Consider the following 27,994-nt stretch of genomic DNA (forward strand, 5'->3'; position numbering starts at 1 on the left):
GGGACGCTGAGCACAAGCCATACATCTGTGGGGATGCAGACTCTGCCTCCACTGTACTAGATGGCTCTGAAGACTACCTCATTTTAGCCTGTGATGGTTTCTATGACACGGTCAATCCCGATGAGGCAGTCAAAGTGGTGGCTGACCATCTAAAGGAAAATAATGGTGACAGCAGCATGGTAGCACACAAATTAGTGGCATCTGCTCGGGATGCCGGTTCCAGCGACAACATTACTGTCATTGTGGTATTTCTCAGGGACATGAATGCAGCAGTCAGCGTTAGTGAGGAGTCAGACTGGACAGAGAACTCTTTCCAAGGTGGGCAAGAAGACAATGGGGAGGATAAGGAAAACCATGGAGAATGCAAGCGACCGTGGCCCCAGCACCAGTGCTCAGCACCTGCTGACCTAGGCTATGAAGGACGAGTGGATTCCTTCACTGATAGAACTAGCTTAAGCATAGGGTCTGGCATTAACGCATTTGATGATCAAGGTTATTTAGACCTGACAAAAACAGAAACTAGTACGCCTAATAGTGCCAAATACCTGCCACCAATTCAAGTGTTTAGTCCTGGTATACCAAAGAATGCAAGTTTGATTAATGGTTTAACAGTGAAGAATGAATCACCAGAGAGCACATCATGGATCTGTGGACAGAACAACCCCGGGGAGTACAGCGCTCCTCTTGGTTTGCATGCTGCAGAGGAGAGCATCTACAGGGTGAAGGGTTTAACCCCCATCTTCTTTGGGCTGGAAGATGAACTGTCCAAGTCCTTGGGAAAACGAGTTGCATTCTTTCATTTCCGATTCTGTAACGGGAAGAGGAGACGAGGAGCCAGGCTCAAACCAAAGCTTCACACGCCGCTCTTGGCTCGTGAGCCTTCCCACAGAGAGGGGTCAGGTCTGCCCTTGCCTGCCCGAAGCCGTGGTAGCACGAGGCTGTGGGTAAGACACTCCCCGTGGTGGAGGCTGCCTAGTCCTAACGCTTACAGTGAGAGCATGTTTTTGATGCGAAGACAAAGTCATTGTATACCAGATGCATACCTTCATCAATGCTGTAAGATGTAACTGTCTCCCTTGTGTTTCCCCTTCAGACTCCCAAAATAGACATTCCCAAAATAAAACTGGCATCATCAGGAAGCGAAAAAAGGTGGGCATTTTCAGAAGTGTGCTACAGTCCCCTGCAAAGCTCAAACCATGTGTAAATAGATCTAGGAATTAACAAATATAGTTGTTTCAATTTCCACAAGGTTTGCTGGTGGTGCCACCCGAGCAATGCCACAGCCACCCGCACACACAGTATCTAGTCACACTCACCAGTGAAAGCTGAATAGCTGGGTCCTGGGAACAGACACTGGGAGGGAACAGTCCTTGAAACTGCAGGAAGGTGGACCCACCTGAGATGCATCTATGGAGCAATATGTCAAGAAAGATTCTGGTTTAGAACTGCCAATTTTTTTTAGAGTGGGGAGGAAGTTTCCATAGAAGTCCAGGTTGTGTGGGTTATTTTGTGTTCTGCTGTTCTGCTTTCTGTTTATTTCAGGCTATCATTAAGATGAATCAGAAAATTACATCCACTTTTGCAGGTAAAAGACTAAAAGCCATACAGGGTTTTACCAGGTAACTTAGGAATGGACAAACTAAGCTCCTGCTACTCTGTTCTCAGACTCCGATTGAGGTACAGACTCATAATTTACCTATTTTTTTCTTGTAAGATAAAATGTGGAATATGAAGAAAACTGTTTTTGTAGTTTTTAAAAAATATATATTTCCTATGGCTAGAGGTGCAGCATAGGGAATTTCGTATATTTCTGGTGCTTTTAGTGGCATTTTTCTTCTTTGTCAGTTTAGGAAACTGTTCTCAGTTGGTTTTGATCAAATATGATTGTGCTTCATGCTTTGAGCCAACCTCTTTCCACCGTAACTTCATCTCAGGTCTTAAAAGAAACCACATCTGTGGAGATGTTCAGTACAGTACTACTGTCACTCAACAAGGCAAATCAGAGAACTGCTTACTAGGAATAACGAGCAATTCAGGAGCTGTTTGGCTGCAGTAATGATTTCTAGATGGCAGTGGCATAATTGAATATCGGGTTGCAGCATGAAGGACAGTCAGATGCTGCATCTACAAGGAGCATCAGTGCTGCAATTTGATGCTTTCCACAATGTGTCAGAAGGGCTGCTGGAGCAATCCAAAGCAAATGGAAATGCCATGGATGCCTATGAGCAGGGGATGTGCTTGGGGCTTAGTGCAGGAGGTAAAATTCTCTGACAATCCACAGCTCTGCTTTGGTTAAACCTGAATTCAGAAAGACAAGTGAGGAATGTCAGTAGACCCTATACTAATTAGCAGAGAGCTGCTGATCAAACTTGGGATCAGACAGTGCCCGCCAGCTCTGCCCTGCTCTTGAGGTGATGTTAAACCCTTAAGGGAGCATTGAATGAGGACGTAAGTAAGCAGGCTATTCCCATCAGCTCCACTGAATAGGCATCCTGTTACTATTATTTGTTACAATAAGACGCTTGGAGGAGTATGAATAAATAAGTCTTTGTGAGCATTTATTGTACAATTCATATCATTTTAGCAGTAATAATTTAATAACAGTATTAGTATTTAGCTAGTATTTGCAAAGTATTTTAATATTAAGTAGTCAGGAGATTATCCAACACAAAGAGATGGCAAGGTTTGAATTCCGCCAATTTCTGCTTCTTCTGTCTTTTGATGCACTATTTTAAAAGCAATTTTATGAATAGCAAAAGGCTTTGTGAGTAACCAGGAGTTGGAGTGTGGCTTCAGATTCCTTTGATCTTTTTCAGACTTTTTTTTAAATCTTGTGGGATCATTGGCTCTTATCTGTCATCTTAGTAAGCCTTAGCTGTTGTCTCTGTTCTCTTTAGCTGCAGCATATGTTCCAAGTCAGATTTACTAAGGAAATTTGAGAAACGGTGAAATATGCAACTCTGGGGCATCTCTATGGTGCCTTTGTGTTAAATTATTCACAGTAATAATAATGCATTGAAAGTCCATCTTATAGCTGACTCATGTGTCTGAGAAGAATGGTGGTGGTGTAAGTGCAATTCTTTGTATGATTAAACTAGAATGGCAAACTGTTACGGATGACAAAACTTCTTCCCAGCCTGCTGGAGCAGCTGAAGAGCACTGGACTGCATGTGTGCTGTTTGGGGAAGGATAAAGCTTTTTAGGTGTGGGTTCATCAACAATAACTCTGCTACTCATACCATCTATCTTGCTAGGACAACAATCTGCCATCGTAGTTCCAGTGTGGTCAGGTTAAAAACAAACAAACAAACAAACACAAACCATTGTATAGATAACAAGTGTTCATTTCTTCACTAAATGCATATTTATAGAGTAGATAGGAACCATTTGTAAGGTAAGTCCTTTAAAGTTCTATAATATTAAAGTAGTGGTTATTGGTCTGATATATGCTGCTCTTGATTCTACACACTAGACAAAAAAGCAGTGCTTTGTGAAATGCAGTGTTTTCTCTTAATGCCACTGGTGATAGGAAGTAGTTCTCTTCAGTTCAGAATCCTGTGCCCTTATTTGCTGCTTGCTAACGTAAGCAATAATCCCCCTCTAATGGTATCTAAGTGTTCTGTATCTCGTACTTTGATTGTCTATCTGGTGACAATGTAAAAATATTAGGCTAATATAAAACTATTTAATTGTATTTATTAACTGTTGATACTGAGATCGTCTGTGACCTGTGTTTTGTATTTTTATCGTGTATCTTAGTGGTGGAATTTGTATCACAAATCTTTCCAATAAAGAGCTGAAGTATCCCTTTCTGCATTAACACAACCCGCATCAGTTTCAGTTTACGTATTGAGCGTGTTTGCAGAACTAGGAGGTAGGTAGTGAAAACGTTTCTTTTTTAATTTATGCTGGTTTTGAGCAATGGGCTTCAGGCTGCCTGAAGCTGCTCCAAACTTGCTTGTATGCTATTCACTGTGAGTGCTAGAGGGGTTCACTTCATCCCCACTCTGTTATGTTTCCTGTGCACACTTTTTAAATGTGCAACTCTGAGGAATGTCTGCGTTGCAGAGAGCAGTATAGCACCAGACCAGGGAGCTGTTAACCCATTTCAATTTGCACTAAAGGTGGGTGGAAACGCATGTATATAACTTTTCTTTTACCTAGAAGTGCCATCAATTGTCCTTGCAACTAAAAACCATTCAGTATTTGATTTAGATTGCATTATTAACACTGAAGGACAATGTCAAAGCAGACTAACTTATGCCACATTTATAGTGGTACACTGTCATAGAAACTCCACTCTGTTTTTGGAACACTGTGTGTCAGTGAGAAATGCATTGTCCTATGGGCAGATAAGATGAGGCATAACAAGTTCCGTGCTTAGAGATATGACTGCTGTAGTTCAGGTCCACTCTCTCTTCACTAAATCTTCCCTACCCTGGCAATGGTCTGCAGGAAAAAATGTAAGAAAGATTGGTCTAAATTAGAGGCTGTTTTAGCACAATTTATTCACTCAGCACTAGTCCCATAAGCAAAGCCATTAAGGGGGATACCCCAGCTTTGTTCATGCCTGTAATTTAGGGCAATCTTTCTTCAATTCATACCTTCTTTACAACAGGAACAAAAACTCTCTACCCTTGTACTGTGCAATAAGTAATAATGAAGCACCAACACAACCTCCAAATGTACATATTCTTTTCCAGTCCCTGATAATCAGGCAATCGCACTATAATACTTGCCAGCATTAAAGCTAAAGAAAATATAAATCCCACCTCTTAGGGTCTAGTACAACTATTGTATGTCACAACTGCATCTCGTTAGTGGTTCTTTTGTTTTTTGTTTTGTTCTCTCCCTCTCCTTCACTCCAGCAGAGATCCTGAAATGGGAACAGGGGAAGCTGGCTGAGCCCACCCTGCGTACCTCCGCTCGTAGATGGCCAGGTGTGGGTCAGCTGCAGCACTGGGTGCTCCTGTTGAACCATCTGTAGTACCTGTTTGTGAAACTAACTTGTTCTCTATGCCGTGAATAAATTAAAGCTCATCATTTAGCAGTGTTGGGACTTTCCCTTCACAATTCTGTTCTACAGTTCACATATGAGTTTATAGTTATAACCATGTATTAGTCATCCATATTTTATTTATGAAGCTGTTTATACGAAAACTGTTGAAGTTTTACCAGTATCTTAATAAAACAGTAATTTAAACCACGATCCAGCTTGTCTGTTCCTTTAAAAGCTAATAAAGACACTTCATCCAGATGGTGGTTGCTGTCCTCATTTTGATGAAAGATTTTCTTTGTGCTATATGGAGAAGAAATTCTATATAGAGAAGAAAACATAACTCATTGCTGGGCTACAAGGTGGGGTTGCTGGGAGAAAAACTGCCCATTGCAGCTCATGGGTGATCTGTTTTACAGGTACACAGGCAGTGTGTGTTACAGCACAGGCACTTTCAGGACCAGCTCCAGAATCAGTCCCTTCACTAAGGCTTCTGAACCCGTTTCCCTATCTCTGGCATAAAATCAAGCAGCATGCAAGTTCTTCATGAGGTCAGCAAGGCATGAGAACACTCTTCCTCCTGTCCCTGCAAATGCTGGGCACCAACTCCAGAACAGATGATGTGGCTAATTCAAATAGTTTCCTTCAGCTTGGGCCCTTAGTAAGAGTAAAGCATCTGTGAGTGTTGAAGAGGCAGAGCTCAGCAATCACTGCTAATTGAGCTGTATGTAATAATCAACATGCCACTCTGTGCTCATAGTGTGCAGCTCAATGCAGGCCCAGTACTCAGCAGCAGGAACAAGGTGTGCATAACCCACAGCAAAGCTGCAGCTCCTTCCTTCAGCTAAGCAGCAGAAAGACTTACTGCAGAAAGAGCAGCATGGGGCAGAAACTAAGAAAGAAGGAGGTTCTACTTGAATGCACAGTTTTAGAATTCTCTATGGACTTTCATCAAATAATTCAAGACAAAAAAGAAGTCAGCACTACCACAGAAGAAAGTTCTATACTCAGCCAGGCATCACCACCATTCACTGCTGAAGAACAAGTCAAGCTTGATAACAGGGCACTGCTGCTCCCAACAGATGGTCTCTGTTATATTCCATATTTACAAACATCTCAAACTTCGCACCAGATTTTAACATTCATTTTATTAACAAAGTGCAAACAGTTTTAAACTATGAGTTGTACAGCACTTACACTGTGGGACATTCATACAAAAATGAACACCAGTAGTCAGATGAGACGAGGGCAACTATCAGATACAGTTATTCATGCTTTTCCACTAATCAGTTATTCAGCTTTCATCATAGCTTCACAAGTAGTTTAGCAGCTCAAAAATGCAATGCACAGCGGCAGAAAGTTTGGCAATGAGTTCAGGTTGGTCCACATCACAGACTGAGGAAAACAACTTCTGTGCCCACCACTTCAGCCCACCTCCATCCGCTGCAGCACAGGGAGGCAGCAGTCTCACACCATCCATTCATACCCTTTACAGCAAGGACATTCAGACATTGACTATTATTCCAGTGACAACAGAACGCATCCTGGAACAGGGCTCCAGCACCTTCTGGACATCTTTACAGGGCAGCTGGAGCTGGCAGAGCCAGCAGGAATGCAGCCTTTACAGTGAGGCCTTCAAAGGTCATTTTGCCCCAGTAACAGACTTAAGATGACTGCAGATGAACCACAGAATGGTATGACAGAATGGAGTGCACACACAGCCATGAACAACTGCCTTGGACTAAGCTCCAGTGAATAAATGTATGTCTTCCCAGGACGTGACCCAGCAAGTCTTCAGGCCCCAACGCAGTCCTCTATCTGGTGCAAAGAAAGCCAGCTTTCAGTGATACCCTCATACTAGGGTACCCCTAAGGCTTCAACAGACAGAGCCTGACAATCCAAAAAAATCTACACTACATTCCAAAACCCAACCAGAGCTCCCTACTGGTAATTACATAAGCATGCTCAACTCAGCTGCTCTCTCCTCAGCACCACGTCATTTCTAAGGACTGCCTTAAAAGCACAGATAGCTGAACAGCCATGAGGAGGCGGGTCAGCCACACATCTCCCTGTGGCAGGCTGTGCAAACACCCATCTGTCTACTGGAAATAAAAGAGGAACATTTCCTTTAATTTCTGCAGCTCCAGGAGCAGCAGGGAAAGGTGCATCCTGCATCCCAGGGCTACAGCCACTCCAGCAGCCAGCTAAGACAAACAGTTAGAAATACCTGGTGGTGTCTTCTCCATTAACAAAGCTGCGGTCATCAGAACCAACTTGATCACCTCCTGGGAACACTGAGCACCGCTCTGAAGCTGAAAACAAACAAACCAACATTTGTCACCTTCATCAGGTGAGCAATTGGAACAGAGCAAGTTCACTTTCCATCAGCTGCAAGCACTGCTGTATCGTCCTTAATCACCAACACAGCTGTACCCAATGCCTTTGACACTACATTAGGACTGCCACAGGGCTTTAATTTAAAGATCACTTCAGTCAAACACGGATATGAGCGATGCTTTGATTATTCTGAGTTGTCAAGTTTTAGTGCCTGCTGCAGACATGCAACAAAGCAGTAAACCAATTACTTAAATGAGCTGTTAGGTCATGCTGCTAATGCTGTGCGAGATACTTACTCGAGCCAAAACCCAGCGTCATCCAGCATCACCTTACAGGTTTTAATTTCATCAGAAGGTTAAAGCTTTTCAGAGAAACATCAGTGCTGTTTTAAAAACTCATCTCAGGTGCTCAAAGCACACTCCTACCAATTAAGATGCAAATTCATGCCTAAGACATTGGTTATGTCCCTGAAGTTGCAGCCTACTTAGTATCAGTGCTGGTACATAGGGAGTTCCAATTCAGGAGGACTAGAGCTATGGGTTTTCCAACGCTTCCCCTGGGAAACTCACCTAAGCTGACTTCTCAAGGCTACAAAGAGTTCCTCTCTCCTGTTTTGATCTGTTTTTAATTAGGATCCCAAGAGAGGAGTTCTAAATCTTATTGGCTCTTACTTGTGCTTAATACCTCTAAAGCATCACCACTAATCTCTGCCTCAGCAGCAGCCTGCATTAACAGGCACACTGAGGCATCCACAGGAGCACCTGGGAAGGTTTGCTCACACAACCCATTTACCTTCACTTGAGGACTGCACAGAGAAGGCATGGTTAAACCCCTCCGATGTGGAGTTAGCATCCTCCTGCTCTTCATTTTCTGTGTCACATTCAATGTCACTGTCACTGCTCATTCCTGGCAGGAGATGAAGGACATGCTTCTGACATGATCCACCTGCCAAAGAAATGAAACAAATCAAACAAAAGCAAAAACAGTGGTAAGATCTCATAGCTAAAGCGTTTGATTTTCTCACATGCAAGAGTTATCAGATACCAAGAAAAAGCACGTTCTGAACTGACTGTATTTACTAGAGCACTAATGAAATTGACAGAACAGCAGGGAACAGCTTTGGAACCAGTCTAGTTTTGCAGTGCAGTGTAACTTAAGAGGAGCAGTTCCAACATGTCACCAGCTGAGTGCAGACTCAGGTTCCTTCCTGTCTGAGCTGCACTCCCTGCCAGCTGCTCTACAAGTAGGACAGAATATAAAGGTGGCTTTTTGAAGGTAAAGGATACTGCAACCATCTACTCAGATATACCAACCTGCTGTTCAAGCAGCAATACTCTGTTATGTGTCCTTCCTACAAAAGGGAACTGCAGCTCTCAGTAGTCAAGGTAGTTTGTTTTATTTTGCCAGAACATGAGAGTACATTGGAATCAGGCAAAGACCTCCACCTCCCTTTCAACCAATTTTAGGGCTGACCAAAGGAGCACATTCTGCTCTTCTACTTCTCCAGAGTTGATACTCTTTGCAAAGAGAAAGCAAGCAGTTAAGTGAGATGCCAACTCTACTGTAGTTTTTCCTCTGAAAGGAAGAAGTAATATTTGTTTCCCAATGTTTTTAACAATGAAGTATTTTAGTTTTTAAAACATTTTCCTGTTAGGACTCTCTGCTATAATAGGAGAACTGCAGGAGCACATCATGATCACGCTGCAGTGACTAAGAGCAGAAATTCAGTTTTGTCACTGAGAGACCTTCTGTAAATGCCAACTCCCACACAATATTGCACACTGCAGATAGAGATGGATGCTGGCACCTTAATATAGGCTTTGTGCTACAATTCAGTCATTGAAATTCAAATTAGTGCAGGGGTGGAAGGCAGGAGAGTTTTAGCAAGATAAGAAAAAAACTCTTTTACGTGGACTTTCAAAAAGAATGCCAATAATACTTTTTTCCAGCACGGAAAGGATGCAGGAAGGGAGGGGGGGAAAGTTTCCTCCAAGTCTCTAAGGAAACTGGTTTATGTACCACAACACCCAGTACAAATGGACTACTGAAGGAGGGATTCTAGTGCAAATGTGGAGGTAGTTATCACTGTGGTGTGTCCCTGAAAGCAGAAGACTTAAAAGTCAAGGTCCTGATTACTAGTTTAACTAAATAAGAAGTTATTTTCAAGGTCATGATAATAACCAGCACAGCAAAAGACCCTGAGGTACATCAAGAGGTAAAAAAAAAAAAAATGAGTCCAGAGAAACAGAAGGCACCTTGTCACATTACCTGCTAGGTCTTTACATTCATGCTGTACCATAAAATCACTATTCATGGACAGCAGTGGCACAGAGTTGTTCCCCCCCATTTAGATTTATACTACAGCTGCTAAACGTTACAGCAAAGTTTAACAGCCATGGAAACAGCTGTTGTTTTTCCATCCTTTCCCCTTCAAGTTACTTCCATTACAGAAATAATCATAGACTGGAAGCACTGTAACACTGCATTCATCATCCTTTACAACATCCAAGTTACCTTCTTCTGGTCCTGCTGAAGCACCCTCAGGAAGCACACCCTGCAGATCACCAGTTTCAGAGCTGTCTTCCAAACCTCCTGACTGCGTCCCCTCTGTGCGATATCCTTTAGAATTTGACCTGAAAGAGTTTAGGAGAGACACAGAAATCCACATTAGAAATTTGGCTTTCACACAACTCTGGAAAAAAAAAAAAACTCCTTTCAGGTCACATCTTGTTTAATTCATTGTCACATTCACTCCCAGCTTTGAGTGATTTAGAAGTATTTAAAATCTCAAAAAACCCTCAGCATTTATGGTGAATATATGTTAAGAAAGTGATTTTTTGTTATTTAGAAAAAAATTAAGCACTCCATTGCACTTGGCTTAGTTACACAACAGTTATTATGAAACTGCTGAAAAGTCACAGTGAAGAATTTTCTCTGAAGAAATGTTCAGTGAGATGATATTATGGCACAGAATTGTGGAACAGGAGACCGTGCCCACCTTTCTAATCAAAGTAGCAGACTACATCAACAGCTGATCAAAATTAAAGAAAAAAAGAAGAAAAGTACAACTTGTACTTTGGTTACAGAACCAAAAATTGATATCCATACGGAAGAACAGCAACCAATTAAACTTTGAAGCAATTCCTCTTCTGTTACAAGAACTTCACTTCAGCAGATTGGCATTTTTTTCTTCAAAGATCAAGGGAAAGGAGAGAAGGAAGGACAAGACGAAGGGGAGAACACACAAAAATCCTTACCCTAGAGCACCAGATTTTCTGGTCTTCTCCACAGCAGCTAAACCATTTAAGCCAGAAACTCCCACATCAGAATCTGACCCTTCACAAGGCCTTTCCTCTGGCTTAGGCAGTGCCTCAGAAGCATTACTGCTAACCAGGGGCCTGGGGCAGTGATGCCGACTGCTTGACTTTGAACTGCCTACTCCACCTGAGAAATGAGGGAGAAATGCTGAAAGCACACCCACTTTTAAGAGAGTAAATCCAGTCATTTTACATCACTGGTTCAGTTCCAGACATGTGTACAAGCACACCCTCCACTACAACCTTACATTTTTAAGCATCACACAGAATGCAGGTACCATCTGTGCACATTCTCTGACCACACACACAGTCTCTGTTTCCCCATCTCACGCAGTTAAAGTTCATCTTCTAGTAACACTCTTCACTATTTTTCCCAGTTACAGATGCAAGGTTGTTTGGCAGCAGGAAAGCAGCCACTCAAGCTGTGAATGATGCTGAAGTCAGGCACAGTGGTTGGTTACACCGCATGCACCATCTTCATGTGCTTCCCACAGCAGACCACTACCAGAGGTCTGTGCTGGTACAGCAGCACTAATTACATTTGCAAACAGATCCAGCCACATATCAGCCACATACAGGACTCCTCAAAAACAACAACTTTTGTACAACAGATGCAACACACCACAGAGTACAGATGACCTTGCTTACCTTCACAAGTTTGCCCATCTCCCTTTAACCGAAGATTACTATCCCCACAGTCCATAGCTCTTCGGAGAGACAGACTCCCTGCTGCTCCGGAGCGAATAGGTTTGGGTGAATTACTCTTCTTACTCACAGCTGCAAACACAGTTTAAGATGCAACAAGTATTCAACCAAACTGCTTACAGCATTCTGTGTTTGTGCTCGTTTTAAGGGAAGTTAATGACTAAATGAGACCAACATGGAGCTCAACTCCCCACCGTGCACAAAACTCCTCCACCCTTTCTGTGGAAAGACATAGGATGGAGGAAAGCTTAAGTAAGCTGGGAGCTACCAGCCCCCAAGCTGGAAGGTAGAAAGGATAAGAAAAACTAAAAAAGTTTTCTCATGCTGTTTGTGACTTCTCAAATTCACTATTCCCTGAGCTTGTGGCAGTGCTGCAGGAACTTATCTAAGTGTAGGAATGAGGAGTGGTAACTGGAACAGCAAAATACCAGGTTTTGCTGTAACCACATCTCAATGCAAACCCTAAGATTGTTCCTTTTTTTACAGAGCATCTACGTCCCACTCCCTCCTCTGAGTACTTACAATTCCTGATGTAACAACTGGTCACTGAAGACTTGGTCAGTAGTTCCATTCCTATTTCTTGCAGCTTGCTGCAGCCGTCTGTTCCGCAGGCAGCTAAAGCACCTTGCTCGATGGAGAAGAAGTTGGGCTGCCCATCACACGAGCCAGCATTGCTGCTCCTTACTTCTGATAGTTGGTTTTTTACATCAGACATTTTGCTTCGTACTTCAGCCATCTGAGTTTTAAGTCTCTTCAGCATCTTCAAGTCAGGCGGCACGCGCCACATGGCCTGGTGCCTCCGCAGGTCTCGATCTTTTAGAGAGTATGATGATGCTTTACCAAGGAGAAGAGTTAAAGAACACAACAGGTAAGTAAACTGTTCTCAGATAAAAAAAATGGGCATTTATTTTTAATAGCCGTAAGAGTTTTACCTTTTGCCCTACTGTAGATAGGAGAGATAAGATGCTTTCTCTTGTACACCTACAGCACTGTAATTTAGGATGCTAGTATTGCACAACCAAGGAACAGCAGATTTCTATCCTCTGCCTGAGGAAGGGCATAGCCCTTGCTCTTTACAAAGAGCAGGACCTCTGATACTATGGCATAAATTCTGATGACTGACCTACCCTATACTGCCAGACAAGCTTGAGTTCATGAGCCTGGTTGCTAGTTAAAAATGCCAAATTTGTTAAATGTTTCTATAAAATGTGTTAAAAGCCCATATAAGATTCTCATACCACCACCACCACTTCACATTAACATATAAAACTCAAAGAAATCTGAAACTAGAGGAAAAATTCCCTTAAGTACATAACACCACAAAATTGTGCCAAAGAACCAAGACCTGAGAAAATCTGCATACTGCTTAGATAGAAATTGATCACCTTTGATGTCTGTTTGAAGTGCTATAAGTTCTATAACCGTATTATTGCAAATTCAGCTGTTCAGAGCTTTTAAAAACCTTCAACTTAGAAAGTGAAGCTCAGCAAACTCCAAATATATCCACAGCTTTTTCTTATTTGCATGACTTGAATAAGATCTGAGAACAGTCAAACCATACACATACATCAGCACCAGGTAACTCCAGCTGCATGGCTTGTAGCTTAAGATGACCAACAACCCATTCAATACAAAAGATGAACCTAATCTTGCCTAAGTAGTACAGCTCAAAATGCAGCATCTTCTCAGTTTGACCTGTTGGATTTCATCACTTTCCTGCCTGAGCCTATGTCCTTTTTGCCCTTGGCTTGCTTTTTTACACAGTTTTCCAGTTTTAAATGCCTTTTTCATAGAGAAGTTAATTCCAGGATTTATCTCCTCACTGACATACACTGTGCTCCCAGTAATCTCAACCACTAAATGTACAAATTGTGTGAAGCAAGAGGTGTAACTGTTTTCTCAGCAGATAGCTGTTTTGAGTTGTTTTGTCTTCCAGTGCTAACCCCTTCTAGAAAAGGGCCTTTCATTCATCTCCCACAGCTACTTTGAAATGAACTGCATGAAATGCATCACTACAATGTTAGTACACAAAACAGCCAGCCAGTTCAGTCACATCCCCTTAGACAAGGCAAGAAGATACTCCCTGATAAACACTTCTGTTTTCAGTTGAGTCATACAGCGTTCTCATGCTGAGGTCACCCATCAAGACAAAGAATGTGTTAAGATGCAGCATACTGATGAGCACAGATGAGGATATGAAGAAGTCTAGCTATCAGTGAAAATGATGGCCCGTCATTCTCTTTCTCCCTCTCCACAAATCTATTTCTGGAATTGCATTCTCAAGAGACAGTTCCAGTTTGCAATGAAATTGAGATCTGATGTGCAGTTACCTCTGTTCTGTAGAAGAGAGGCAGGTGGACGTGGCTGGAGGCCCCAGAGGTTCTCCATACCATTTCTGTCTTTCAGATCCAACAGGTGGATTAAAATCAAGGGATCAATATCTAGTAAACTGCTGCTAGCTGCTGAGCCCAGGGCACTTCCTCCTCGCCTTGAAGGTCTTCCACTTGCACTGGTGTAGCCATGGCTGGTACCTAAGGAAGAGTTATGGGGAAACAGCATGCATGTAAATGCTGAGAGTTGGAAAGTTCAAGTAGATTAGGCATAAAAGCATTCCAAGAAATGTAACAAAATATCAGTGTTATTTCATCGACTTATGCATTCTGAAAGCAGTCAGATATACTTCAGCAATCTTTCAGCTAAGGACCGCCACAGGAGAGGAAGGGAGAAAAAAATAAGTGTTTGGCTCATATCTTCCATGTAAATCTCTTAATAAATAGATTGAATAGATCAATTAACAAATCAATACAAAGAGCATTTATTCTCAAGGCACGCACATGAACTTTCTACCTTTTTCACCTTCCCCGTTAGATTTCCACTGCAGCATTTCTGGTGAATGTCAGTTCTGATCAGGTCATCTCTATGGTTATCTCTACCATAGAGAAATATGCATACATTCAACATTTCAGAATCTTATTAGCCTATTGCTCACAGTTTGGGTTATAATTATCTTCAGAAGACATGAGATCTTAGAACACCTTTCTATTTTAACAATTTAAATATCTTTCTTCTTGACTTTTTAAGATTATTCACTCCCTTCCACATAGTTCAGGTTTTATAGTGCACAAAAATCTAGAGTGAATGCATCACATGCTCGGAGGCCACACAGATATGAGTAAAAAAAAAAAATGTCTTGCAAATTCATTTTATTGAAATTGAAGGATTTTTTCAGAAGGAGAGAAGTCTCCCTCCTAACTTCCACATATTTTAAACATCTCCAGATTTCCCCCCACCCTTTTTTTTTTTTTAAATCAAACCAATGAGATGTTTCTGCTACACTGCAATAATCAGTGCAAACTACATGATGCAGCACTTCCAAAAATAGAAATGCCTGCAGAACACACAGCTTGACGTTGCTTCCAAAAAGAACAGGGGAAGAAGTCCAGCAGTGCTTTGCATATATAGGAATTCTGAAGGCTATTTTTCATACCTGATGCCCCAGGAGCAGCAGCAGCTGCTGCATCTTCCATGAGATCTCCTTCTTCCAACTCCATATTATTACTATATTCCACATCATTTTCTCCAGACCTTAAGAGAAGATTGGGATGGAAATGGCAGAACACAGTTATTAGATTCTGGCTGTTCCCATTAAATATTATGGTACACACCATTGAGAAAAACACAAAGTGAATAGTTCCTTCTGCACTCCAAACTATATAAATTAGTGTGTTAATTGAACAACTGACTCACTAACCAGGAGTCTAGAAGTATCACACAAATCCATGCTGTAAAATCTCATCCTGTAAACTTTTCTACCTGGACGTGTTACAACACATTCTCACGTTTTAATGGACATTCTAGATTTGACATTAGTGCATCAGCTAAGAATATTAAGTTCTCTGCTTTTCAGTAACTACCTGCCCTTATTATCACTCCCACTGCATCACTTTCTAATACCAAGCTCTATTTCATTGTGGTGTTGATCAGTATAGAAACAAATTCCTTACTGTTTTGTCAAAGAATCAACAGCAAAGGAAACAGCAAAGGAAGAGACCAGAAAGTAACGATCCAGTGCCTGAAAATTCTTTACCATCAACTCTATCAGCTTACGTTGTTTCCAGTACAGGAAACATCCCTTATGTTGCACTGACTCCCAAATATACTGTAACTTTGTGTAACAAATGAATCTTTATTGCTTGGGAAACACAAGGTGATTATGTGGGATACTCACATAGTTTCTTCATCGATATCATTCTCTTCAGTGTTGCTGGTTGCTGTTGAACTAGCTGAAGAGCTGCTGCCATCAAGGTGGTTCACCTCATCTTCTCCAGCAAGGTCCACATCCAAATCACCATCAGAGAGTTCATGCTAAAGAACGAAAAACCATTTCACTCAGACAGCACTGCTTTCGTCAAAAGCTACAAACAGAATCCTCCCCACAGAGGTGTCACACTGACACATAGAAGTTATGAGTCTGAAAACACAGTAAGAGCTGGTAACAAAGAAAGTTACATTTTTTAGCTGCAACTGGGAAACCTCCTTACAGTGGGATCAAGTAGCTCTGTTCCAGAACATCTCTAAGACATCTCTTGCTAACTGTCAAACCCATTGTCTCCTATTTCCACAAAGAGATTAAGTCTCATTTACAATTCAAAACTTCATGAATGTTTCTACTGCTAACCTATTATAAAAAGCTACACAAGAGAAGGCAAAATAAAGACAGTTCCTACACTGAAGTCTTCATGCTGTATCTTCTCTTCATCCTCTTCCTTGTTATCTCGCACCAACCCCGGAGCAGCAACACTCTCAAGCAGTGCTTCAGTGCTTGGTCCAGACTTTTTTGATCTTGTTTCTTGTCCATCATCATTCTGGGGACTGAGGTGAGTGTCTGGAGGTGAAATGCCTCGTGACTTCTGAGTCCGGGAAAGCTCAATAGCGAGCCTCTAATTAGAGAGAGGCACAGAAACACACGCAGAAGATAACAATGGAGCAGCATCATTGAATAAATCCTTTTTGTTGACTTGTACATATACTATATTAAATGCCATCAAAGCATATGTGTAGCTATCCAGGTAAACAAAAATGCCAAATATGAGCTCCATAACTTAAAACAGTTAATTACGAGGCAATAAGAGGTGATTTTATATTGATGTACATCAAACTTACTTCTTTGAGATTATTTATTTGTTGGATATAACTTGTCTGAGCAGCTTCCAACTGAGCAATATACCAGTGTTGATCTCGACACTTCTGGAAAAAGGTTGGTGAGCGCACCTGAAACCTTCAAAACAACATTTGAGAAGTCTCGATTTTCTGACAAAGTCAGAAAAGCCCTGCATAAGAACACAGGATGACCCGAAATGCCATCTTAACAGACATCATGCAAGGGCAACCCTGCCCACAGCAGCAGGGTTGGAACTACGTGATCTCCAGGGTCATTTCCAGCCCAAGCTATTCCATGATTCTATGAACACATACTTCTGTACTCACTATCCCGAATGCAATGAACAATAATAGCAAAACTATAGAAGAGACATTACATTATTGTCCCAAACCAACACTAGCAAAATCAACACACTACAAAGTATTGAACAAGAGTAGGTCTGTGTAGTGATATCTGAAGTAGATGAACAAAGTTTCTACATTTGTCCTAATATTGCAGTTTCCTTTGCCAGCATTACCTCTCTTACATTACAGACTTCTTCCCTTCATTCCCAAAGCTCTCCCATGCTAACTACAATTCCTAGAGAGAGAGAATACATCCTCTTTCTTACTTGAGTTACTTACATCTCTCTGCTCAGGGAGCATTAGTGTCAAGCATAGCTCCTTCTCAAATGAATACCAACTTTTCTCAACTCACTTTAGCAAGCTTGCTCCTTTTATATTTATGACAGTAAAATCCATTTATGAAAATCACGTCACAATTACTTTAAATTCAACTAATTGCTTTTTTTACCTCAGTAGTACATATACTTCATGAAATAATAGCACAAAACTTTCTTTCTTACCTTAGGATCACAGTGTCATTTTGTCTGTTCAAATAGCCTTCGTTGGCTAACAAGTCTAGACGAAAGAATCTGTTGTAACCCCAGCATTCTCCAACTTCAAAATCAGAGGCAAACTCTCTAATTATGTTTTTAGTGGGATCGTTGGTGGACTGGTGAACCATTTCTACACGGTACTCATACCTACACATAAGAAGATCACAAGGTAGAGATCAAAACAAAGAGGTCAGAACTGCTGAATGCACCAAGCCAAAGCAAATTGCCCTTTCTGAGAAGCTAGCATGTCCACCTGGAGAGATGATTCAGTTGTAAAATGTTACTGAAGATAAGAGAACTGGGGAAATAAGGCAGTAGCAAGGAGTAATGTGGTAAACCAAGTCTACAATGGAATGCTAGGAGATAGATTCTCTCATCAGGTGTTTAGCCAGTTTGCTTCCTTCCTTGAGCAAGCCACCGAGTAACAGCCTGAAAATATTTTCAGGCTCAACAGCCAACAGGAATCTCACCAGTCTTTTCAGCACCAGTCTTTTCACCAGTCCCCTGCAACACTACAGGACTCAAGGCCGCTCTTTTCCAAACCCTTCAGATGCTTTAGCAATAGAAAAATGAAAAAACACAACAACATCAGAAGTCCTTGCTGTTCTCAAAGGAGGTTTGCTTACTTGGATGTCTCTGGCAAGCCAGCTGACAGCTCCAAGAACACAGACAGGTAGTAGCCCCGTACGACTCCATTTCCATCCTTGAGAAAACATAAAATAAAGAAATAAGTTGATTAAAAATAAAGCCAAAACCAATAAAACCCACCTCTACACACTCTTGAAGGTTTGGGAAGTAGCTTCAGGAAACAGTTTCAATCAGATTTTCAGCAGTAGTCCATTTCATATACTACAGCTTTGTTTTGTTTTTGTTCTTTTTTTAGTCTTCTGTGACCTAGAACTCTTCCTGTAATTTGAATCAGTGTAGTGTTTATGCACTTCAGATGTGAACTCCATTTGTATCACTCAAAACTCAAAGCAGAGCTTTAGTTATTCTATTAAAAATTAGGAGTTCACTCAAGTGGCAGACTGAATGGACAAACAGTTGTCAATGTACTGGAACACAATTAACATATCAATGAAAAAGCAATAAAAACAGCTCCAAATCTACACATCAGTTTGTATCTGTCCAGTTTCTCCTCGAATTCTCAAGATGAAAACAGCTCAGGTCAAATATTAGTTCTGAAGTACTTTATGTAAAGCCATACTTCAAAGCCACTTCATTTTTGAAGGAAGAGTGATTTGTACTTCTTCAGAAGAACAAACAATGAAAAAGTTATGTCAGTTAACAGAGAAACTGTGTCTGAATCACCAGAAAAAAAACATTGACAGAACTTCTTTACACTCATTGCAATCAAGAACAAAGAATGGCTCAACTTTAACCCTCTAGATTGAAGAAGTGATTCAACTTACCATCTGAAAATTAATTTCAAAGCCTTCTAACAGCACACCTTACACAGTCAATCCTGAATGTACATCACCCTGAAGACTTGCACAGCAGCCCACCTATGTACTGCTAGAATACAGTGCTGTGCATACACATTACCCAGATTAACTTCACTGAGAACATTCAGTAAAGGATATCTGGAGGCAGGGAGGGAACACCCCACTGGCTCATGATTAATTCTGCAGCCTTATGTTCCTCCCCTCCCCCATCCTTCTACCTATGTCTGTCACACAGGGAAACTAAGTGATATTTCCTCGCAGGAGAAGCATATGCAGGTCACTCAGGGAGTTTGGATGCAATGACAATTTTAGTTGAAAATGTAACTCACTGGGTAAACTTTTAACCTCCAACAAAGTCCTGACACTTGAAGAGGTGGGCTGTAAACAGGATCTGCTCGCTGACGCAATGTACTATTGAGAGAGGAGAAAAAACATTTGCTATTGGGACAAAGCAAAACCCTCCATGCACTGCACATACATTTGCACTCTGTAGGACCATCCTTCTTGCTGCACAGAAGTGTAGCAGCACGAGGCCACGCACAGTGTTAAGTGTCCTTAAGAATATATATTCCTTGCAAAATTATCCAATCTTTTGTATAAAGAGCAATAAGTACCTCATCTTCATAATGAAAAATCCTTATCAGTTTCCAATTTAGCTAGGGTTAACTGCTGCTCACCTGGGAAATAAGATTTTGACTAAGTTTGTCACATCTAACAGCTTTCAATGAAGACTATTCAGTGTTTAAAAAAAAATATCTCAAGTGCAGAAGAAACAGAGAACAGCTTCTGAGAGTCAAAGAAATATCACAAGATCCATTCTTACCTAAAGTTTTCCAATACAAAAGTAGTTGAGTCATAGGCTGGAACCAATTCACTGGGAGGAAAAAAAAAAAATGCATTAGAATACAGTGAATAAGGTGACATTAAAAAATCCCAACTTCTTGAATTGAAGCACTTCAGATCACCAGAGCCACTGACATTCACTAGGACTACACTGGGTTCATTCAGCACTTCTGAAAATTCCATTTATAAACCACTCCCCCCAGCACCTCCCCAAGTGATATAACACAAAATCAAGTATTTTATGTTACGAAGAAAAAGCAGCTAAAAATATTTGAAGATAGTTAAAAAATTTGCCCCATTACCTGTAACTTCTAATAACCTCTTAATAGATTGAATTTAATATCAAATTCACTGGTAGTACTAGCAGCATGAAGCTGTTGCTGTTATGTATAAAACTTAAATGCTTCTGCTTCAAGAGCACAAGATACCTCATTGGAAGATGAATATTCAACTTAAGTTTACCTTAGAGAGATCTTTAAATTTTTTTCAGAAGACATCTGAGGACAATAAAAATATTGCAACTTGAGATTGCATTTAAAAGCAGCCTAGGCTGATTGAAAGATTTCTTAGATTTCTCAGGTTTGCAGTTTTATGGGTATGACTTGCAGCCAGCTATCTTGAACTCTGCAACCTCCTCAGAGGCCAGCACTAACAGCACTCTCTTTATGAAGAAGTGTTAGGAAGTGATTTTGTCTAAATATTCTGAATTAAGGTGACCTGCAGAGGCATCTCATGAGAACCTTGCAATTATACACTGAATGATCCCATTAATTAGAGAAAAAGGACAAACCAATAAACCAACTGTAAAAGGGGAAAAAAAACAGTCTAGTCAGCTGGAACCCACTGTTCTGACTCCCCAGCAGGGATACAGACTTATGACAAAGGCCCTGCAGGAACAGAAAGCCTAAGAAAGGCGTAGGCTGCTAAGGGAAGGCACACAATTGGACATTTCTGGAGTATAAACTTGGACACAAACTGAATCAGGGATATCAAGTTCAACCCCCAGAAATGAATGGAACCATGCTACCAGATCTCTCACATTGCAGAGAAGCATGACTCCCCTTCACCAGAGGTGGTTACCAGGGAATCTCTCTGAAACCAACCTAACCATCAGAAATTTATCACCCGTTCCTTTAAATCCACACATTAAAATACCTGCCCTTGTTTTACATAAGGCTTATGCACATCAACATACATCCTACCTCCCAGACTCACTACGATGTCCTCCTCCATATAGCTGAGATCTGTTTCATGGGATGTAGGATATCCTTCTCTAATTATTTTGTAACTAGCAAAGCAGTTATAAGATGCCTTTCATGTCCAAACTGCAACAGAGAGGAAATGCAACACTTACCTTGTGAAGTCAGGAGGAACAGGAGTAGTGACAAATGAGGCCATAGGCTTCCGGTGAACCTGCTGGAACATCATCAGGATCTCTGAACTTTTGGATATCAGCTCACTCTTACTGCATGACCGTAACTATCAGGGAACACAGAAAGAAGATACTTGCACCATCACTACAAGACAGATGGCGACCACTGTGGACTTTAAACAAATAGCTCTATCAAGTAACACTAACCCCCTTCAAGTAACACTTGAAAAATAAGTAAATAAGAAAGAAGGTCAACTGAAGAACTAGCCATGTGGTTATACATACAAATGTTACATTTCAACTGTTTTCATAATCACCTGATGTTCCACTTCTTGAAGCAGGGATTCCAGAAGCTCAGTTTCTTGGGTAAGAGATGTCTTTTGACCTGTTTAAAGACAGGAAGACCTGTTTAAAAACAAGATGACACACTCCCAAGGTTGATTGAGAAAGCATTTTAGAAGCAAGCCTACGTTTTTAATTAGAGCTGTAGCAATGAACTCATTTGAGGTTAAGACAATATTGAAACATTCTCTGTGTCCCAGAAATGGCAGGTTTGTTGTTTCAGGGCACTTTTTTGAACAAAAAGCAGGACTGACTTCACTGCATTTGCTTTCCTCCAGAAATGTCTTTTATGTTAGCAGACACTTTGCAAGTCCACTATTTCTCCAGACTTTGATTATTGTTTTCTTCATTAAAAACAACAACAAAAAGAACAGCCAACCAATGGAAAAAAGAAAAGAACATTTAAATGTGTTTGTGAACTTCAATTAGCATGAAGCCTGAGACAAGGAAGAGCTCTGTCACATGTCTGTTTTTCTCTCGTGGGGATTTACTTTGTCACTATCACACATTAAGTGCCCAAAGAACACTTGGTAATCCTTAGAAAAAGAGGTGTTACACAGGAAATGTTCATCTGTACATGCAAATAACCAAGGCATTCTGCCACAATTCTAAGACTGATCTTCAAGCCATACACCTTAAAACAAACCTTACAACACGGATACAGGGCCAACAACATATTCGTTCGTTTGCTCTGATGTAAGGGTTGTGTACCCTTCCAGACTGAGTTCAGATGTGTAACATTTCAATACTGCCTAAAGAGCCTGGTATCTCACAGAGCTGTCATCTCTAGTACGTGCTGTGTACTTACTGACATGAAAGCACATGTGGAAAAAGCAAGGCACATAGAATGATAGAACATAGAAGCACAGATGAGAGACTGAGTGAGCAAAGCATGCAGGGAGCTACTGCCTGCTGAGGAATACTGAAAGTTAAAATAAAAGTACTTTCTAAGAGTGTTGCTCCTGGAAGCTTCAGTAACCATCATCCATCTCACCTCTCTTGAAGGAGAATTCAAGTGACCAGCCTCCAGTCAGCAAAAGCATCAGGAACTAAACTACCAACTCTGATTCCAGATGCCATACTCTTCATTTGCAGACTGCCCATATGCTTGGCTCTGAATGGTTGCTTATCAGGCAACAATGAAGACTTCAAGTTCTTTCAATTACATTAAGAGGAGGCATCATAACAAAAATGTCTCTCTTGGCTAACACCAATGATCATGGAAACACGCTGCCACTGTGAGAAAAAGTGCTAAATATCTTCCAACTAAATGTAAGTGTTCTCTGAGCTATTTATTATACAGGAGAACAAGAACAAGCTGCCTCCAGCAACTCAGGGCTGCAACACAGTAACTACAATATTAAATACAAAACCTACTGTAGGTAGTTTTCTGTCAGTTTCCCAGCTTAACCCCATTAAATGGCACAAGCAGTCACAATCCAAGGCCAAGAAGGTTTCTAAGTACACTTACACATTTTGAATACATTGCTCCCATTCATAACAGATCAGGCAAACACCCACCCATCAGTGTTATAAGCTTATTCTTCAGCTGAGTGTCCAGCCGGGCAATCATCATCTCCACTGCATTCCTGATCTCCCGAACTCTTTCATCCTTTGCACTACGCACTGCCTCCACATTCCTCTCCTAAAAGAGAGTCCAGGAAAAAAAAAAAATGCATAAAGAGGGACTACTCACACTTTTACACATTTTACTCATTAAACGACCCCAGAGATTATACAGCGGTCTTCCAGACCCAGAAATCATAAATCCATAGAATGGGTTGGAAGGGGCCCTACAGATCACCCAGTTCCAGCCCTCCTGCCACGAGGCAGGGCTGCCACACATTAAATATGGAACAAGGCCTCCTAGAGCCCCTTCCAGCCCTTCCTTTTGAGAAAAAATAAAAATCCTGGTCTTAATGAACTCAAGCTTGCACGTTTAGAATAAGAAAACAGGAATGTGTTTTGAGATGAGCTACATTACAGGTTATTCCTGTTGCCAAACTAAGTACTTCATTATGTTGTTTCATATATCCTTCAACTGTTATTGAACACAGAAGCGTGCCCTCTGGTGGGAGACCAAAGGTTAACAACAAACTTGAGCAACGTTTTCTCAATACAAATTCACCAAGCAAGGATTATTCAGCATCAAGTTTAGAAAATACAACTATCAGTGCTTCTTCTGTAACTTCAGCAGTATAGGAAAAAAGAATTACTTTGTTGGAAACAGGAACAGTTGGATAGAACTTGTGCCTTCTTCTTGCAAGGGATTTCTCTACACTTTATGAATGCTTCCAAGTGAACCATTTGGTTCTGCACTGAAGCAGAGCTAAGCCACCACTGCATGCAGCTAACAGCTGCCAGAGCTACAGCACACCCAGGAACCACTGACACTCGTTCAAAAGCAGGCTGTATTTAGGCTCAAGTACACTTGTATTTTATTTTCCCAAAGGAAGGGGAATAAGATCTGCTATAACAAAGCATTTGTGTGGTGGTTTGGCACAGCAGACAGCACGTTTTGTGTTTTACTGTTTACAAAAATAACCTTTCAAAGAACTGCTTGAGTTTAGTTTGACATACCACGCACCAAAAGATGCACTCTGTGCTAGCCAACACACACCTTTCTCTCTGACAATTGTAAAAACACTAAGAATGTGTAAATGCAACTAAGAAGTGAAAATTTCTGAGATAATCTGTTTACTTTCACAGAATCAACTGTGCACAGGTACCAAAAATATCTCTGAGCATATGAAATTGTATATTATTTCCATTATCCTCTGACAATGGCACACTGCAGGAAAACATGGTGTTATTTTGAGTCAGTTTCTTACCACTTCTTGCACTAAACTGATCAGTTCCATGAGTCTCCTCCTAAGCTTTGCCACTTCTTCATTCACTTTTGTGACGTGTTGTTCATATATTTCTGCCAATGGCTTAAAAGTATGTCCTCCATGCTATTAAAAATGATAATAAATAAATCAAGAGAGGAGAACAGAACATATTCTAACTTCAGTCTGCTCCTATTAAATTATTGACAGAGAAGGGAAGAAAGCCTCCTCATGTATCACTCATTCTGGAAAAGTTCCAAAGCAGACAGCAAGTAGGAAGTCTGTCTTTCGCCTCCCTTCATAAGAAGTCATGAATTTGGCTTTCATAACATCCAAACTTCCTGTCAAGAATTATTTGAAGTCCTCCAAAAATAAACTGCTTTATTCACTGGGCAGCTCTAACAAATCAAATAGAGACAGAAGGATTATTCCTACTAAAACACCCTACTCAAATAAAAGCAGCATCGTGTTAAAGCAGCATTCAACCACCTATATTCCAAGGCATTGCAGCAGTCTCTCCCTGAAATATTCTACTGAGAGTATAATAAACAGTGTGGTGAACTGCAATGCTAATACAACTTTGCAGATATTCAGGAATATTATCCAGAATGCTTCCATAACGTATTATCTAAATACTTTGAGGACGATTTCTTCCTTTACCCATAAAATTCCTCACCACCTATTGTTTGTCCATCCTGAAGCTTTTTACCTTCCTTGTTATTTTAGCCTCCTTTCAAAAAAAAAAAATTATATATATATTATATAATTTATATATATATAAATATATATTATATATATATATGTAATTTATATATATATATAAATATATACACACACACACTTTGCTTCTCTAATTAGAAACACAAGAGATTACCTTTCAAAATTCACATCCACATCAAGTTATAAAAGCATGCACAACTATAGCACTGGCATGGTAACTCAATAGCCAAATCAAGTTTTATAGCTTCTCCACTTCCTCAGACTGCAGCTGGACACGATGCTGGCAGCTCCTCACTGCAGCACCCTGCTGCATTCCAGCAGGCTGCTCTTACCATTCCTCCCCAGAGAGCACACTGGTGGCAGATGCACTTCTTACAGGTCCAACAGAACACACTGAGCTTTTCGTGATGATTTTCACACCTCAAGTAAAACAGAAGAACAACATATCAACCACAAGGAATACCTACAATAAAGCCCAGAACTCCATAGAGCATAAAGCAGTAGCATAGATTCGCAAGAACAGTCAACAAAAATCTTTTGTAAAATAAACATCCTTAGTATTGTCAGGAAGTATTCCACAGAGAAAAAGTGTATTAATAAAATCAGATTTATGCCTAGCAGGTAGAGGTTACAGTCCCTGAATCAAGTTCAGAATCCTATGAGCAAGCCCTGCACAGCCCAGGCAAACCTCCAGTGTGTCTCCCCTGCTCTTCCACCAAGTTTCAGGTATGGAGAAGAAGGAACAGAACACAAAATTAGTCTCTGTCCATTTTTCAATGCTTCTGCTCACATTTTTTCTCATTTAAGCTCTATTCATCCCAGTGAGAAATAGTATAATTTAGGAGCTTTATGTGCTACTATGACAAAAACAAGCTCCAACTTTCAGAGACAACATGATTACATCCATTAAGCGATGGCACAATTCAGCCTTTAAATCAGAAAACTGTTTGTTCCCTGAATTAAAAAAAAAAAAAGATGAAATTAAAAGTTCATTCCCATAAGGCAACCTGCAAACCCTTCACATGAGGAATGCTCTACTTACTTGTCTTTCTCATTTTCTTCATGCTTTGTGAGACTGCACAGCTGAAGCGTATCGAGCTGCTGTGTGACCTCCTCTGCCCAGCGACAGTTGACGAGCTCTCGGAGCTGCAGTGGGGCTCTGCAAGAAGCATTGCTAAGAGTTACAGTGAGAACTGTGCTCCAGGAGCCAGAAGAACACACTGAGATGAGATCAGTTCACCAAATCCACATCACTCAGGAAGTCAATAACTGTTTCAGATAGCGATGCAGTGTTTTAAGTTGACTTGCTCTTACTGGAGGAAGAAAGGCCAAACCACCCACAGCTACACAGGGACACCAGAGCTACCCTTACAGTCACATATTCCTGGGTAACACTTGGCAAATATTTCATTTCTCAGCACTTCAACTCCTCCCATTATTCAGCAATCCCTACAGCTGTGCTTCAATGAACACCTCCGTAGAACACAGAAATACTTACCTCCTTACCAGCCTTTTAGAATTACACATTAGCTACTTTCAAAGCTGAATATGAAGTTCTGCAAAAATGATTGGCTGTTTTCTCAGATACCTCCCCTTCCTAAGGGGAAAATACATCCCACCTTCGATTCACACAGATAATGTATTCCTGGTGTTCAAAATCCCTTACCTACAATGAGGGCACTGAGCTCTTTGTTCTGTCAGCCAACGCTACGAAGTAAAAAGGAAAGTTTTTAAAGAAACAGCAGGGAAAGAACTGCAAGCAAGAACAATCTATTGTTATTTATGAGTTAATTCTTTTCATTACTCTTCTACTTTTCCTTTTTTAGAGATTTGAAATCAAACTATTCAACCACTTGTTACGAAAGAAGCTGCTATTTGTATCTTAGAAACAGGACAGCTGCAGTCCTCAAATCAACCCAGTTAAAACAAAAAGAGGAATTCTGCAGCACCCAAAGTTCCAGCAGCAGCCACATACATACCTGGTGCAGGTTCCCAGAGCTCCAGGCTAACAAACACCTCGCAACAAAAGAAAGCAAGAGATACTTCAAAGACCAGGAATTCCTGCTGTAACTTATTTCCCCCTACTGGCACACAAGTCAGACACCTGCAGACCAACAATCAACCCCACGGGGACCCTCCGAATGTCTCTCCTCCAGAAAGTTCCACACAAAGACAAGTGGCTGAGGGAGGAATGTGGAAGGAAGGGTGACGACACAGCTGTGCCTCAACAGCAGATCATCAGACAGCCCTGCAGCGAGGGCTGCTGAGCACAGCACGGCCTGCTGAGAGCACGGGGCAGGGATGAAGCAGGGCTCACAGCCCCACAGGGACGGCGAGACAGAACGCACTGCCTGCTGTAGAGCAGTTCCTACGCCCGTCCGTTCACAAGTTAAGGATAACGAGGAGCAAACTCACCCGAATGCAGCTGAAGCAGCACAGCTTGGAGCAGTGAGGGCAGAGCCGCGCATCGCGCAGCTTCTCCATGCAAATAAAGCATCGGAACACCTCGGCGATGCTCTGGAAAAGGGCAGGCGGTTGTTATTACCAGCTACCGTCACCCCTGCCTCACACACACACACACAGCGCCGAGCTCAGCACACCCCGCCGCGCACCTCGCACGCATTTTGCGACGCTCTTCTCAACGAGCCGTTCCTCCCTTTGATTACTTTCCCTTCCCGAGCTCTGCGCCCCCCCGGCTCCGTTACGGCCCCGCAGCCGCGCCGGCTCGCTGTTCTCCAAGCCCCGTTACGCCGCAGAGCCGCGCGCCGCCCGCACAGCGCACCTGGGCCGCGCCCTGACGGAGCGCAACCGCCGCCCGCCGCTCACCTCCACGCTCTGCTCGTCCATGGCCGCGGCTCTCCCGCAGGGAGCGGTCCCGTCCTCTTCCCTCCCCGGCTCTCCCGCCCCGCGACGGCGGAAACGAGAACGCGGGGAGCGCTAAGAGCCGCCGCGCTCAGGCGGCGCACCGACGCCCCGCACCCGGCCGGCCGCAGCCATAGTAGCGGCAGCGGGGCGGAGCCGCCCGTCAACGAGCCCGCCCTGCGCAACGCA

General features: G+C 41.7%; 2 protein-coding genes across 4 annotated transcripts in view; one reads left to right on the forward strand and one right to left on the reverse strand.

Annotated features, from left to right (window-relative positions):
- PPM1E (protein phosphatase, Mg2+/Mn2+ dependent 1E) overlaps nt 1-3,825 on the forward strand; it is a 57,334-nt gene extending 53,509 nt beyond the window's left edge. Inside the window, exon 7 of the mRNA XM_031591350.2 lies at nt 1-3,825. Within this exon, the coding sequence (XP_031447210.2) occupies nt 1-1,067 (1,067 nt within the window). The 3' untranslated portion in view covers nt 1,068-3,825.
- TRIM37 (tripartite motif containing 37) lies at nt 3,088-27,992 on the reverse strand. Of its 3 annotated transcripts, XM_031591540.2 has the most exons (26): nt 27,770-27,930; nt 27,359-27,460; nt 26,610-26,650; nt 25,986-26,102; nt 25,276-25,363; nt 24,227-24,349; nt 22,917-23,040; nt 21,371-21,438; nt 21,036-21,160; nt 19,662-19,712; nt 19,168-19,249; nt 18,020-18,096; nt 17,361-17,540; nt 16,519-16,633; nt 16,083-16,295; nt 15,584-15,720; nt 14,843-14,940; nt 13,686-13,886; nt 11,878-12,189; nt 11,299-11,427; nt 10,591-10,777; nt 9,848-9,966; nt 8,126-8,278; nt 7,224-7,308; nt 4,773-4,876; nt 3,088-3,175 (listed from the first exon to the last, which is right to left on the reverse strand). In XM_031591540.2, exons 1-25 carry the CDS (start codon nt 27,788-27,790, stop codon nt 4,792-4,794), a joined length of 3,033 nt encoding a protein of 1,010 aa, XP_031447400.1. In that variant the 5' UTR covers nt 27,791-27,930; the 3' UTR covers nt 3,088-3,175; nt 4,773-4,791. The 3 variants fall into 3 exon arrangements, with proteins under 3 accessions (XP_031447400.1, XP_089978765.1, XP_031447402.1); XM_090122639.1 differs by lacking the exon at nt 26,610-26,650 and having other exon boundaries at nt 27,770-27,992; XM_031591542.2 differs by lacking the exon at nt 3,088-3,175 and having other exon boundaries at nt 4,825-6,814.
- Between the last annotated feature and the right edge of the window lie 2 nt (nt 27,993-27,994).

This window comes from Phasianus colchicus, chromosome 21 (assembly GCF_987193195.1).
Source record: "Phasianus colchicus chromosome 21, bPhaCol1.hap1.1, whole genome shotgun sequence".
NCBI classification, from domain to species: domain Eukaryota; kingdom Metazoa; phylum Chordata; class Aves; order Galliformes; family Phasianidae; genus Phasianus; species Phasianus colchicus.

What these genes read in the sequence shown, in the direction of transcription:
- TRIM37 (XM_031591540.2), bottom strand. Translation starts at nt 27,790, where the DNA reads ATGGACGAGCAGAGCGTGGAG. An exon ending in AATGACACTGTGATCCTAAG is followed by an intron (nt 16,634 to 17,360) that starts GTAAGAAAGAAA and finishes GTTGTTTTGAAG; the next exon opens with GTTTCAGGTGCGCTCACCAA. An exon ending in TGTGCAGTCCTCAAGTGAAG is followed by an intron (nt 7,309 to 8,125) that starts GTAAATGGGTTG and finishes GTTTGTTTTCAG; the next exon opens with CTTCAGAGCGGTGCTCAGTG.